At 45.5% G+C, this 15186-nt stretch overlaps 1 protein-coding gene across 4 annotated transcripts in view; it reads right to left on the bottom strand.

Annotated features, from left to right (window-relative positions):
- LOC143284469 (striatin-interacting protein 1 homolog) overlaps positions 1–13973 on the bottom strand; it is a 39454-nt gene extending 25481 nt beyond the window's left edge. For all 4 annotated transcript variants that reach the window (XM_076591127.1, XM_076591128.1, XM_076591129.1 and 1 more), the window contains exons 1-7: positions 13634–13973; positions 12592–12660; positions 11252–11326; positions 10479–10610; positions 9357–9477; positions 8885–8953; positions 1478–1584 (exon numbers count right to left, since the gene is read on the bottom strand). In XM_076591127.1, the coding sequence (XP_076447242.1) occupies positions 1478–1584; positions 8885–8953; positions 9357–9477; positions 10479–10610; positions 11252–11326; positions 12592–12658 (571 nt within the window). In that variant the 5' untranslated portion in view covers positions 12659–12660; positions 13634–13973. The remainder of the gene's footprint in view (positions 1–1477; positions 1585–8884; positions 8954–9356; positions 9478–10478; positions 10611–11251; positions 11327–12591; positions 12661–13633) is intronic.
- Positions 13974–15186: the final 1213 nt, after the last annotated feature.

The following is a 15186-nucleotide window of genomic DNA, read 5'->3' as shown; positions in this document are numbered from 1 at the left end:
AATAATCCATGATTTATATGAAACCTAGGGTTGACAGACGATAGACAGGAATCATGTTTTGACTTTTTCACGCTTTTTGTCACTGATCAGTTGACCAATCTATTTACAGAGGAGGCTAACCAGACGCACAGCTGACACTTTATCAGATCAGTTACAACCAGGAGGGAGTATCATCACAGTGCTTTCTCCTCCAATGGGGATGCTCTTAGGTGTAAGAAAAGCTTGATGGCTCACTTTCTAAGAACATGGCTGACTTTTTATTTTGATTGAACCCAAGTATCGTAAAGTTCGGTCTATAAGCCATGACTTGAAGCTGCCCTTCAACTCACCAAAATCATGTTTTCTGTTCATGAATCTTTGGGTGAGCTTCAGGTTAGTGTGCTGACTGTTCACGTTTTAAAAATCAAATCCGCACACACTGAAGCCTTCAGATCAGCATTCATTTCTACTCTGCTCAAGCGCACACCCTCATCATGCCAAAAACGCGACGTAATGCCTATGATGCAGCCTTCAAATTGAAGGCGATCAACCTAGCAGACGACAGTGCAAGCGACGAACCAGCAGCGACCTCCACCTTGCGTTCATGTTCATCAAGTGAAAACCAGGCTGAAGTCAGTGACAAGATGGCGGAGGAAGCTGTGCTGGTTCTCTTCAACTCGGACAATGAAGACGAAGATTTCAGTGGATTCAGTGAGCAGGATGACGTTGAATAAAATTTCCCTTGCTTTTCTCTGTGTTGTTTCCGCTTGTGTTTATTTCATAACCTACAGTATTGACAGCTTTTCCATAGTATTGGTATGTGTTCCAGTACCGGTAATAAGTGCGGCTTATAAGTCAGCGCGGCTTATGTGTGTATGAAGTTAAATTTAAAAAAAAATTTAGTCGGTGCGGCTTATATACCAGTGCGATCAATAGACTGAACTTTACGGTATGCCGTTGCTGGAACAGTTATTCACTTACTTGATTAAAATTGTTCTGATTGTTATCATAAACTTACAAGCCATTTTCTTTTCTTTTAAAGGAATAATTAGAAAATAAGCATGCCATTTCCAGCTGTATTGCTTGTTTTCGTTTTGGGTGTCATTCTGTGGAGGATGAAACTGACTTTTTTTAATGCATAAAAATCAATATCTTTGATTTGACATGCCTGGTTAGTTACTGATTCAAAATTATTGGGGAAAAAACCTGGATTTGGAATAAACATTCATTTTCCTTCACAAAAACATTCTGTATCTCCTATAGTTTTAGAGCTAGAATTATTCAAAATTTATTACCTCTGAATCCTCAAAATTCCATGGCAAGGCGAGAGTACCTTTTTTTCTTACAAAAGTCTCTGGCAATCAGGTTAACACTGTTCACAATTCAGAACAAATTTGTCTTCGATACATGCTGCACAGGTACTGGATAGTGAAGAATGTCATGTGAACTAAATGTTTCACAAATAACCAAGTAACTATAAATATAGAGAAACAGTCACCAATTTCTTGTTTGAAAGCATCCCTGACTTGCTTGTCCTCGTCATTTTCCTCTTCTCTAGGTGTGCGCAGTGTCTCGACCACAGTGTACAGAACATTCAGAATACATCTGCACAACAGAAAAGCCATGCTATTTCAATCACAAACTTGATCAAATATACATGTATCAAACTTGATTCAATCTGCCGTTTATTTACAAACCTTCATAAAATGGGAAAGAAATGAAAAGTCAAGGAATCAGTGGAGTATTTAAAATGATTTGCAAATAGTAATAAATTTCTTTATTTCTATCTAAAGTTTAAAAAAGGAGGAGTTTGTATTATACTCCATGTTTGGTGTTTACATATACTTACCATGTCAAACTGATGCAAACTAGGCCTATGGTTTGCTCTGTTTGGCCAAATTTCGCGCGGCTAACAGTGAAAAGACGCCCCTCTTAGTCTGGCCCGCTCTTAGCCAATCAAACGCCTCTAACAGCTATAAGCGCTGAATCATTCCGTGGCCATGAATGAAAATGCCCCATGAGAACCACGGCGGAGACGCGGGGACGGACGGGCGGGCATTCGAGTTTGACATGGTAAGTATATGTAAACACCAAACATGGAGTATAATACAAACTCCTCCTTTTGGTGTCATATACTGTACCATGTCAAACTGATGCAGAATTTAAAGCAAATGGAGGAGGGCAACGCCTACTGGTTCGTATGGGGAGCCCTTGAAACTGAGACGGCAGTGTTAGCCGCGACAAAGGAAATCCCCTTGGAACCGTCAGCCCTGGTCATACGGAAATCCCGGAGGTAGAAGTTGATGAAGGGATTCTCCGACCGCCAGAAGGCTGCCTCCAAGACATGCTGCAGTGGTACCGAGTGCTGGAAAGCAGCCGAAGTAGCTATGGCCCGCACTTCGTGTGTTCTGGGATTAAGACAGCTGAGATCCTTGTGTGCATGAGAGTAGGCTCTACGAATGACTTGGGAAACCCAGCGGGAAATGGTGCCTGCAGCGATATCTTTCTTGTAATTCTCATTGAGGGAGATGAGAAGGCGCCTCTGAGAAGAACGCCTATGGCGAGACCTATTGCAATAGTATTTGAGGCACCGAACGGGGCAGAGATGCCTATCTTCATCATCTTGTGCCAGAATATCCGACAAAGGTCTGACCCTCAGAGAGGGGGAAGGGACCTCGGGGTCTTGGTTCTTAGCCAGAAACTCTGGAAGGAAACGAAGAGTGATGGAACCATCTCTGTGGAATGCTAGATCTTGTGGCAGACCACTAAGACCATGAATCTCACTTCTACGACGGCCCGTGGCCAGCAACAGAAGGAAAGTGGTCTTGAGAGTGAGCAGGTCAAAAGGAATAGTCCCCAATGGCTCAAAGGGCTGTTTTCGAATGAAATCCAGCACCAGGAACAAGTCCCAGAGGGGCACTCTTCTGGGATTCCCAGCTTCCTTCAGAGAGGCGCCCCTAGCCACTTCTCTGAGCAGGAAATCAGCTTCAAAAGCGAGACCACCTAGCTGTTTGATAGTGGTACAAATGGCAGACCTGTACCCTCTCACAGAACTAGCAGACAGGTTGAGAACCGAGGAGCAGTGAGCCAAAAAGTTGGCCAGCTGCATGCTCGTAGGGTTAGTAGGGGGAATGTTCTGAGCTGTACACCAACTCAGCCATTTCTTCCATCGAAAGTCATACAAAGTCTCTGTTCCCTCCCTCCTGGCTTTGGAGACTATGGAGAGGAGGTCGGAGGAGGCACCCCCCTTGGTCAGCGCGGCGGACACAGAGGCTGACCGAGGGGTGGAAGACTTCAATGGTGATGCTGACAGATCCGCCCGCACAGCAGCCACGCGTGCAGGTGGAGCATTTGAGGATTGGAGTGGGGAATGCCCGAACGAGGCTGCCTCAGCAGATGAGGTTTGGTTTCCAGTTCCAGTGGTGGAACATGTGTCAGGGACTGAAGGACCGGAAACCAGGGCTGGGCTGGCCATTTCGGCGCAATGAGGATCATCTGCGGGCGTTCCAACCTGGCTTTCCGTATCACCTTGGACAGGATTGGAAAGGGAGGAAACGCGTAGGCAATCAGACTGCTCCAGTCTAGAGAGAGAGCGTCCACTGCCCATGCTTCTGGGTCGGCGACTGGAGAGACGTACGTGGGAAGTCTCTTGCTGAACCTTGTCGCAAAGAGGTCCACCATCGGCCGGAACCACTGTTCCCACACTCCTTGCAGGGTGTCCTTGTCCAGGGTCCACTCTGTGTGTATGACACTCTTGGACCTGCTGAGAGCATCTGCCAAAATGTTGTCTTTCCCTGCTATGTGTCTCGCTGAAAGTGCAATGCCCCTGCTGTGGCACCAACGGAGGAGAGCCTCGGTCCGCAGAGAGAGGTCTGCCGAGTGCGCTCCGCCCCCTTTGTTCACGTAACAAGCGACTGTTGTGTTGTCCGTGAACAAGCGAATGGTCTTGCCTTTGGCCTCCGCTATGAAGTGCTGGAGAGCCCTGCGAACTGCCTCCAGTTCCAGAACATTGATGTGGCATAGGCGCTCCTCCGGGGACCAAGTCCCTGCTGCATGGAGTGAGTCCATGTGGGCTCCCCAGCCCATGGAGGAGGCGTCTGTGAATAGTGCCACCTGAAGAGTAGGTGGGGCTATGGGCACCCCCTGTGTCAGAAGAGGGGTGGTTAACCACTCTGATGTCACCTCGAGGAACCACTCGCCCAGACATATCCGGGTATCCCATGGCTGAGTGCTCTGGGACCACCGTAGCCTGAGTGCCCTCTGAAGAGGGCGCTTGAGAACCCTGCCCAGAGGGATGAGAGGTGCCATGGACTCCATCATGCCCAGGAGGGAAGACAGTGTCCGCGCCGTTGCTTGGGAGGAATGGCGCAAGTGGTTGAGGAGGCCTGCCAGACGGTCCCACCGATCTGGCGTCGGAGAGACTATCATGGACCGCGTGTCGAATCTCATCCCTAAGAAGTCGAAGGACTGGCTCGGGGACAGATCGCATTTCTCCTGGTTCGTGATGAAGCCCAGTTGGGAGCACAGGTCTAGAAGTCTGGCTGTATGACTCTGGCACAGAGCCTGTGACTGGGCCAGAATAAGCCAGTCGTCCAGGTACACACAGAGCCGAATGGACTCCGACCGGACGATTGACACCAATTCCCGCACCACCTTGGTAAACAGGAAAGGGGCAAGGGACAGACCAAATGGGAGGGCAGAGAACTGGAACACTCTGTCCCTCCACACGAACCTCAGGTACCGGCGGGATGCCGGGTGGATGAGGATATGGAAATAAGCATCTTTCAGATCGATGGACGTCGCCCAATCTCCCTGTTGCATGGTCTCCCGAATCTGTGCCTGTGTGTCCATCTTGAATTTCATCTTGGGGAGGAAACTGTTGAGGGGGGACAAGTCCAGGACTGGTCTCCACCCTCCGGAGACTTTTGGAATCACGAACAACCGGCCGTAAAAACCGGGGCCCGGGTCCGAGAGTTGAGATATCGCCCCTATGAGGAGTAGGTGCGATATCTCTTTCTCTAAGACGCTCTCCTGCTCCATCGAGCTGGGCACATAAGGAGGAGGAGTGGATCTTAGAGGGGGGCGGTCCCCCACCCAAGGGAGCATGTACCCCGACTCTAGCACCGACACAATCCAGTCGTTGAGTCCCAGAGCACGCCACTGATGCGCGTGCCGGGACAAGTTTCCTACTTGGAGGGGCTGAACGACTGGCGGTGCTGAATCGGGGCCCAGTCATTGGGGGTGCTGCCTTCTGGCCTTGGGCATGGCCGGACGGCTTGGACGGCCATGAGGTGGTTTGTTCCTCTGCCGCTGATTCTGAGCACGCCGCTTTGGCTTAGGAGGCGAGGTATATGGAGGAGCCCTGGTGGCGGGTCTCTTCAAAGGCATAGAACCCTGGCGCCCCTGGGAGGATTGGGCTAAATATGAGGCCACCTCCCGGTTTGTCTCTGCCCTGTGGCTGACAAAATGCGGCGCATACTGGCCGAAGAGGGAGTGCTGCTGTGCTGGGATGGACCGCAGAGCAGCCCTCTCCTCTACTGGAATGTTAGAGAGGCGGAGAACAGCATCCCGCCGCGCTAGCACCGTATTGAAGTGAAGGCTGGTAGCTGCGTCTGCAGCTGCCGTGAGACCAGACGCTACTCGATTGCCAAAAGTGTTTAACCTCGGGTCTGAGAAGAGGCCAGGCAGGCCAGAGGAAGGAGACTCCGTGTCCTGCTGAACTGGACGTCGTTCCCACAGCTCATTGGCTCTGTGGAGGAACGCGTCAAAGAAGGTATAAGCCGTGGACACCTCGAGGAGGCAGCGGCGGGCCAGTTTGTCCCACTCTGCAAATGTCTTAAAGGGAAGAGTAGCTGAGGTGGGGAAGGTGGTGCGCTGTGAGACCAACATCCTGTCCTGCGCGGAGGGCTCTGCTTCCCTGTAGGCAGGGTGGTCCTGTGTGTACCAGGACCACACTCCTCCCTTGGAGGGATCTTTAAGGAACTTGCCTGGGGCAAAAGCGCCCGGGGCAGAGAGTGACTCCCTGCCTGGAGGAGGGATGGAAGCAGCACCCCTGACGGTGCGGGCTGGCTTATTAAGCCACTCCTGAGCCATTTCTGGCACTCTGAGTCGCCTTGTGGTTCTGGAGTTAGAGTCACCTGACCGTAGGAGGGTTAAGGGTGACAAAGTTGCCTGAGGGACTGATTCAGCATGTGTGACCCTATTGGGGAGGGTCAGTTCGAGCTCGGCAAAGTCCGAGTTTGGTTCAGGCTGGTCCCTAGGGAGGCGTGGGCTCCATCTGTCGCACTGGGATGGGGGCGAAGAGTGCTCATCTGCTTGTTCGTCCTCATCCGAAGACAGGGGCTGTCCTTCTTGTTCACAGTCCATCCCCTGTTGGGTGCCATCCCAAGTGGATGTACCCACGGGGGCGTCCTGTGGGCTGTGGTCAGCCCAGCGGGATGAGCTGGGGCGATCCCGAGCAGGGACCCTGGTCTCCTCTGTTATGTCCTTGACACCTGAAGAGGGTGGGGAGTGTGTGGACCGTAGGTCCAACCATGCTTGGGATGGTGGGTGCCACACCTTCTCAGAGAGAGCGTCCCTGGACGCCAGAGGGACCCACGAGTGCTGTGAGGGGACGAACACCCACTCATCTCCTTTTAGGACCGAGGGCTGGGTAGGTGGGACCAGCAGGCTCCCACGGGCTGAGCGGGGTCCCTCAGCTGCCGTCGGTCCTGAAAAGGAAGCCGTAGTGACCGTGGCGGTCACCTGCGTGCTGACAGAGGACCTATTCGAGGCTGTAGTGTTAACACTGGTCGAGGAGCTCAACCTGCCCAACGAAGAGTCAATCCCTCTTGTCGGGGCTGTGTGTGTCACTCTGTGGTCTGTGCTGGGTTGGGTCCGGTGGGGAGCGGACCAGGGGTTAGTCCCTGGTCCTCCCGCGAACCCAGCATGCACCATAGGTGCACCCCAGTACGGGTAGAATGGGGGATACCACCCGTGGGCACCAGCCATCCCGTGACCCCAGCCCCAAGGGTCACTGGTGCCTTGACCTCGTTGAAGGGAAAAGCCTGGCCAAGTCGGAGGGAGGTCAGGTCCGACTTGGGTGTCAGACAGGCCGAAAGGCCGGCGGTCTGACTGCCCGGAACCGCCTGACACGCGCGGGACTCCCCCAGCAGGGGAGACCGGCCGGATAGCGGGGAGACCTGCAGAGCAGGTTGCCACGCGCCCAGAATCCCCTCCCGTGGGGAGACTGGGGTGGCTTGGCCCGGGGTGGGCTAAGTGGAGGCCCCCCCCCGGAACCAACTGTTTTTCTCCCCCAGGAGGAGGTGGGGGAGGGGGGTCGACCGAGGAGGGAGGAGGGGAAACAGCACTGGGGCCCCTGAGGGCCGTCTCCGTGTGGGGACCCGGATAACGGCGGGGGGCGGCCTCCCCTTGGGAGTCCGCACCCAGCCGCGAGTTCCCACCACCAAGAGAGGACGTGCTACTCCCCCTTCCACCCGCCTCGCGCTGGGACACTTCGGGAGGTGACGCTCGAATCCCTTTCCCCCCGGTCCCCTTCATGACCGTTTTATCGGGACGAGCGTCCCCTCCGCGATCAGCGTCTGCAGACGCATCGCCGCGGTCCCTATCGGGAGAAATCATGAGCTCCGGGCCTGGGAGAGTCTCTTGGCGAGTATCTCTGCCAGCATCATGATCCCTGCCTTCGTAGGATGGCAAACGAGGCATGGTACCGCGCGTAAGCACCCAGCGAACAATACGAACCCCAACAGAGAAAGGAAAGACAGGATCGACTCAGAGGTAGAAAATACGAAGAAATCGAGGGGGCCGAGTCGAAACGAGTACACAGAATGTAAGCACAATACACATGCAAGCCGCATACAACAAAATAAGGCCAAATGAAAACGCTTAATAGCCAAAAAAAGCGTTAGACGAGACAGAGCGAAAACCTGACAAGATGGCGTGGAGAGCCTTGGCCAAAGGAATGATTCAGCGCTTATAGCTGTTAGAGGCGTTTGATTGGCTAAGAGCGGGCCAGACTAAGAGGGGCGTCTTTTCACTGTTAGCCGCGCGAAATTTGGCCAAACAGAGCAAACCATAGGCCTAGTTTGCATCAGTTTGACATGGTACAGTATATGACACCAAAAGTAGGTTTTTTGTGGGTGGTATTGATTGCACACTGCTTCTGATTCTTACTGAGAACCCATTAATCCCTTTGCTGTTGAAACTTGATGAAATAAGTGTGATATGACTCACAAGAAGTGTAAGAACTGCTTCTTGTGTATTTTCCAGTAGTGTCATGGATTTTGCTGAACAAAAATAAAGCAACCAGAAGAGGAAGAAGTCCAAATAATGAATCATGACAGACATCCTGACCTGTAACCTCCATCTTATCTCAGTCAGGCAAAAACCTTTCACTGATGAGAATACTTGTCAGCGGACATAAAGGGGTTAAATACAGACATTAAAACTAATGTGATTGAATATAAAGTACAAGTTGGTAAATTCAGGAATTACACAGGCACTCATCAGGAAATAATGATCATGCACACACAACATGCCAAAATCTTTCAGTGCACAAACAGGTGGGGACCATACTCAAGGGAGTACACCTGTCAAATTTCTTCCAGTCTTTCAGAGACAAGAATGTTACTCTTAACCCTATCACCGCCAAACTCGCATTTATGCACAAGCTAGGTAAAGAACACATGCCACAGAAAGGTGACCAGATCATGGGTCTGTTATTCATGAATCTACTGCTTTTAATCTTCGGTGGTAGGATAGGCCATACTTTCCACACATCGCAGGGGTAATCCCCAGCTATTCTTAGACGCCATATTTTCTGTGTTTATAGCTCAAGTGAATTTTGCACTCTAAACTGACTGGCGGTGAAAGGGTTAAGATGAACCAAGCAAACATGACAACTTACCTCAGCTCTCTACTGTCTGCTACAGACACTGCTGGCTTTCTCAGTGCTGATGTTGCTGCCGCAGTGTTTCTGCATCACATCCACATGTCAACATTCATGACAATACAATAACAGCTACAGACATGTTCAGTAATCAACAGCCTGATCAATAACAAAAATCATACTTTACTTTCAAAAATGAACATGTTCAGTAGTCAAGTCATATCAATAACATGAATCCTACTTTAATTTCAATACTGTCATCACCAGTGTTTGCATACATTTTTCAAACAAAAGAGAAGTTAATGACCACCCAACTTCTCTTGTGTCTGTTTGTTACAGAACATGCTTAAAGATTTTAAATAATGAAAACTGAAAGCGTCTTTTATAGCATAAAAATCTGCCAAAATCATACAGTAATAAATTAATTGCTTTAAAACAAAGAAACAAACAAAAGTTTGTTTTCAAATTTTTAATCCAAAGGGATACTTACTCCAGTTCCATGCCCAGAAGTTCAACAAAGGAGTTGAAGATGCCAAATTCATACACCAGGCGAGCATTCTTCTGCACCTGTTCTAGATGTTCTTCTTCAGAATCTACCTCACCAAATACACCTGTCAACACAATAACACACAAGCAAACAAGGTCAAATGTGACTATAAATATTTTTTCAACCTGAATCCTGCCCATTATACACGTATGCGCCTTACTAGAGGATAAAATTGTAATTTTCTGGTATATGTCACAGAGCAGCACAAGCTAAAGAAAAATACTGATGAGAAAATGGAAGAAAACTGGTGTCATCAAAAAATAAGTTGAATGTATCTGAGGTTGTCACACAGATGTAAATAAAAACTATTCTACTCTTGAGGTGTCAGTCTGCTGCACAGCCTACAGCTGATTCTTGCTTGCGTTAGTGAACAACTCAGATGCTTGCAGCCAGTGAGCATGGTATCAAAAACAAAACATGCATCATATGATTCAGAGCTAAACCTGATCGATCTTGCTGTTCGCTTGAGCTGTACTTTTGACTGTTTCAAAGATGTGGACATCAATGAGGTAGATGCAACTGATATATATATATATATATATATATATATATATATGTTTTTTTCTGTTTGTGGGCTGCCACTCTCACGTTTACTGGTACGCACAAGTGGGCCTTTACGTGTATGACCATTTTAACTCTACCATGTACACAGTCATACTCGGTTTTCGGGGGCAGAAGCAACTGATGACGAAAGCATAACATTTCAACATTCAACTGAATCAGAAAGGAGTGACACACCCTTTACTTTGAATACTAACATGCATGACAAATCTCAAGGCTGGGGCGGAGGGGGATGGGGGGAGGGGGGGGGGAAGGTAGGAAAAAAAAAGGGGTGGGACGAAGATATAAATAATTGTAAATTAATGTATCCAGCACAACTCAAGATGTGAAAGGTGGAGGTAAATAAAAACAAAATAACCAACTAATATAAAATCAAGAAAATACAGAACAAGCTCAAAGACAAAAGAATGTGAACGAAACAGGAAAGGAAGACAAGTGACCTCACTCAACAACCAAAATCACCCAAACCAAAATCAAACACTTGAGACAAAAGGGGACCATCACCTTGAACAAGATAGAGAATGGCTTGCATGGCCACCATGCGTCTCTCCTTTTCTGCCACCTCCAGCATGTTCTGCAGAGTGACAAGGAATCGTTTCTGTTCTGATTGGCTGGCCGTGATCCATCGTGGCAACCCTGTTCAAACCACAGGTGAAAATACAGAGTAAATAATATATGACTGTGAAATGGAAATCTTAATATGATCAGTACACACTTAATCACATACCCTGCAACAAAATCTATTTTTCAATATTTCCATGCCAGATGCAAATATAATGAAATTACGTTTAACTGCAACTGTTTCCAGGTTCAATGAAGATCTGATGAATGATATGAGCTATGTTGCGTGAAAACCATGACTATGTATGCACATACACATTACTACATCACCTCCACAACTTTGGTCAAAAGAGAGAACATTAAGAAGCAGACCAATCTACAAACTAACCAAAAGGTCACTGTCAAGTAAAACAGAAACGCATAAAGTGGTAAATCAATCTGACAATATAACAGAATACAAACCAACCAATATCTATACCATGATTACAAGATAAACACACCAAATCAACAGCTCAAGGAAAATAAATTATGCATGGCTAGGTGTTCTTTTTATTTTGTCATTTACTTTTTTCTTTTTTTTTAAGAAAAACAAATTGCCACCAGGGGAAATACAGCATCTCTCCAAGAGAAAGTACCAAACACATCAGTATGTTGACTGTGGCTTCCCAACCTGAGGAAGAAGACATCATAAACAGTGAACAAATCAGCAAGATTACCATGTGCTTTGGACAGCTCTTCATAGCTGCATTGTGTGTGAACAAATTCACAGTCTTCCGTATAGCTGTACAGCTCTGTAGAAAAAAACAACAGAAGATAGAATTTCTATTAGATGGATTCTGTTTTTATCAGACTCACAGGCATGCAATCTTCTACAATGAATTTTACTGTTATTTCAATAATAAGTAGATTATATATATATATTGTATTGCATTGTAATTTTTGTATTGTATTACTCTTTTTGTCACAACAGATTCTTCTGTTTGAAATTCAGGCTGATCTGCTTAGGGAGAGTGCGTCAGTACAATGACAGCACCACCCATTATTTTGTATTGTTTTCTGCTTGCAAAGCGTTTTGTTTTCCTACTGAAGTAGATTTTTCTACAGAATTTTGCCAGGGACAACCCTTTTGTTGCCGTGGGTTCTTTTTATGTGCGCTAGAGAGAGAGAGAGAGAGAGAGAGAGAGAGAGAGAGAGAGAGAGAGAGAGAGAGAGAGAGAGAGAGAGAGAGACTTAGTAATAAAAATGTTAATAACAAATTTCCACTATTCAGAATTTCAGTTTAAAGATCTGAAAGCAATACATGTTGAAAGATTTAAGAGTTATACAAATAGAAAAAGAAGTCAATGCATGCATAAATTACCACAGTAAATATATTAATTATAATTTTTGATACAAATCATTAATTTAAAATACATATATAATTACAAATATCAATTATTACTTTAATTTTAAAGGCCACCCAAAATTTAACAATGACTTTGTTTCTTGACATTTGCATTTAAATGTGTATGTGCTCCAAAATCACTGCGTGTAAATGCTATTCTATTATTGTTGTTGTTGTTTTTTCAGTATCCTATTCAACAAACTGAATAAATCACATAAGCAAATGATGCTTTGTCTCACTACAACTCCTGGACAAATAATTTTCCAATGGCAATGGTTGTCACATGAAGTGGTTGGCATACAAACGGCCTGACGATTGAAATATCACACTCAATGACTCAATGTAGCATGCTTTTCTTTTTGTGTCTTAAGTTAATGGCAAACATTTTTGGCTTAAGTTCTTTTCTCTAAATAGTCTCAAGACTGAAATGGGTTTGTTTGGGTTTTTTGTGTGTGAAGCTGTTCTTTAAATTCAAGCTGCTGTTACATGTATAGCTGTAGCAATAGCACCAATGGAAGAATGTGTGAGTTTCATGTTCATTTACATAATCATGTACATGTATGTATTCATGCAAACACTGTGTGCATTTGAATTTTCCGATCCATATGTATTCAAAAGTTCCTGTTTTAAATCTTTGCACAGCATATATATATATACACAGAGTATACATACCTGCAATTTCTGAACAGTATCTATCCGCATCATCATAGATGAAATCAATGTCAATACTGTCATTCATTTCTGAAATGAAAAATTATTATCACTATAAGTATAATTAAAATGTGCATTCATGCCAACACTGCCATTCATTTCTCAAATGAAATAATACAGAACATATTTTTAATTCTAGTTACTTTCACTTTAACTGTTGGTCAGCTGGACATATAGTTGGAAATGCCTGTTCCATTCAAAGACAAGGTAAAATACCCCCTCAACCGAATTAAAGGTCACTCTGTTGACAAAAATTATAAAATGTAATGTATGCCCACTGTGTTTGTAGTAGAACCATAGCAGCAGCTCCACTTCAACAGTCTAACAAGGCACAACATTGTTACTTGTCATAGTTAGTTATGGCTGCAGTGCTGCCTGTTGACAATAGTTATCTTTGGGCACACATTTGTTTATAGGCTGTTGCATGCATCTGTCCAGGTCACACTTTCTTTTCCCAAACTCCTCTCCATCACTCTCTCCCTTTGCCATATTGCTCCTTTTCATTGCTGATAATGCCAAGTTGGCTTGTTGTCCATAAAAAAAAGAAACTGAAAGCCACAAACAAAAAACAAACAAAACAACAACAATAAAAGAAGCTAGGAATTGTCTAGATATTTTCACATTAAGTTATCTACCTTAATATTTCACAAACTGTAAATGGCAGTAGCAGATTCTTTAGGATACTATTAAAGTATTATCCCCCATGTTTTGGTGGGATAAGAAAATGTTTTCTTTATGAGTATGTTTTTTTTTTTTTCTGTTTCTGATTTTCTGCAGCTGAGTCTTCATGAAAAATGGGGCTGGGGTGGGGGGTGGCTGGGGTAGAATAGTCTTACCGGGAGTCATTTAGAAATAGGCTTACTTGTAGTTGTAAATGTGAAAAACAAAAAAGTTGAATCATGCCAGTCATAAACATAAAACCGCACCCACTCATCTAATCTATCAACTTATCCAATGCGACCAAAAACAATAAAATATGCGATGTAGAAATTAAAAGACTCACTCTTGATTTCCTTCACTGAATCTTGATTCCTCGATTGTCTGGCAGTATCTCCGCTTAAATAATTTATTTACCAAATGTCATGAAGTTTGGCTCAGATTATTTTGCTCTGCTGTTGGTTCCGAGCCACTCACTGGAACTACTCATCGAACATCGTCTTCCCTACTCTAACGTGATTCACTTATTGTTCTGCTTTCGCTCAGATATGACATCCTTGCAGTTAATTTTGTGGCCGAGTTTAGTGGAAAATAAAGCTTCTGAACACTGCAAACCATCACGCATAATTTTCTCTTAATTTCCTCGCATCTTGTACACAGTCTGCTGCAAATGTTGAAGAGCACCGTTACGGCAGGTAACTCTAGCACTAACTAAGAAAAACAACTCTTTATTTTTCTGTGCATTTTGTTTATTTCCCTTTATATGTGTGAAAACATCAACAAGAGTTTTAGATTTTATATTCTAGATATCGTTACGACTTACAAGTTCTGTAGTATATTGTCTGCAATAAGAAGCATAATAAAGGGAAATTTTGTAATTCATGATCATTGCAATAATTTTCAGAACGTGTCATCAACACGTGTAAAACCTTCCAGACCAAGTACTAACAGCGCCAAATGTCAGCAGCTTTAAATCCAGACTCAAAGCCCACTGGGCAAACTTACCGACGATGTATAATCCTGTTTGCCATGTTTGTAGGAAAGTAAGACCTGAACCGCCACGCATGCAGGAAGTATGTAAATACTGACTGTGAACAGGCCTCAAACGAGGCTTCAAGCACCACAAGTTCAAGTTCAGTATTATGAGCTCGACGTCATGATAATAAGAAATACTGACAGAATTCAGTTTGAGAATGTCTCCGCTCTTCTTTCTTTGTTTCTTTCGTGTCATATTCCAAGAGCCCGCACTAAAGATTGCCCAGCTTTCCTTATTTTAATGTCTGTTTATGATTAATATGTGTTATGTGTTAATCAGTTTGCTTGTAATACTCCTTCGAATGTCATACGTGGTAGGATTTGTTTTCGTTGATTAAAGTCGTTCATTATTCGATACATCATTACTGCTTCATTACACTGCAATATGTTTGTAAGTGGTTGAATATCCAGGGCTAGACAAGTCTGTGGGCGTTAAACTAGTAGATTTCCGAGTCGGCAGTTCAAACTTAACTTCAATTTGTTTATGGAAGTGAGTGAGAGAGAGAGAGAGAGAGAGAGAGAGAGAGAGAGCTTGTGTGTTTGTGTATGTACGAAACACACACACACACGGCACACACACACACTGGCACACACACACTCACACACACACACATACGCGCGCGCGCGCACACACACACACACACACAGAAAACCCCGGAGAGAGAGCTTGTGTGTTTGTGTATGTAAGAAAAATACAGAGACAGAGACACACACACACACACACACACACACACACACACACACACACACACACACAGAGAGAGAGAGAGAGAGAGAGAGAGAGAGAGAGAGAGAGAGAGAGAGAGAGAGAGAGAGAGAACTCAGAACTCAAAACGTTTTTATTCAAGGATTAAGATTTTAGGC

Source organism: Babylonia areolata, chromosome 8, assembly GCF_041734735.1.
Source record: "Babylonia areolata isolate BAREFJ2019XMU chromosome 8, ASM4173473v1, whole genome shotgun sequence".
In the NCBI taxonomy this organism is placed as follows: domain Eukaryota; kingdom Metazoa; phylum Mollusca; class Gastropoda; order Neogastropoda; family Buccinidae; genus Babylonia; species Babylonia areolata.
Note: the sequence above shows the minus strand (reverse complement) of the source record. Positions and strands in the feature narration are given on the sequence as shown.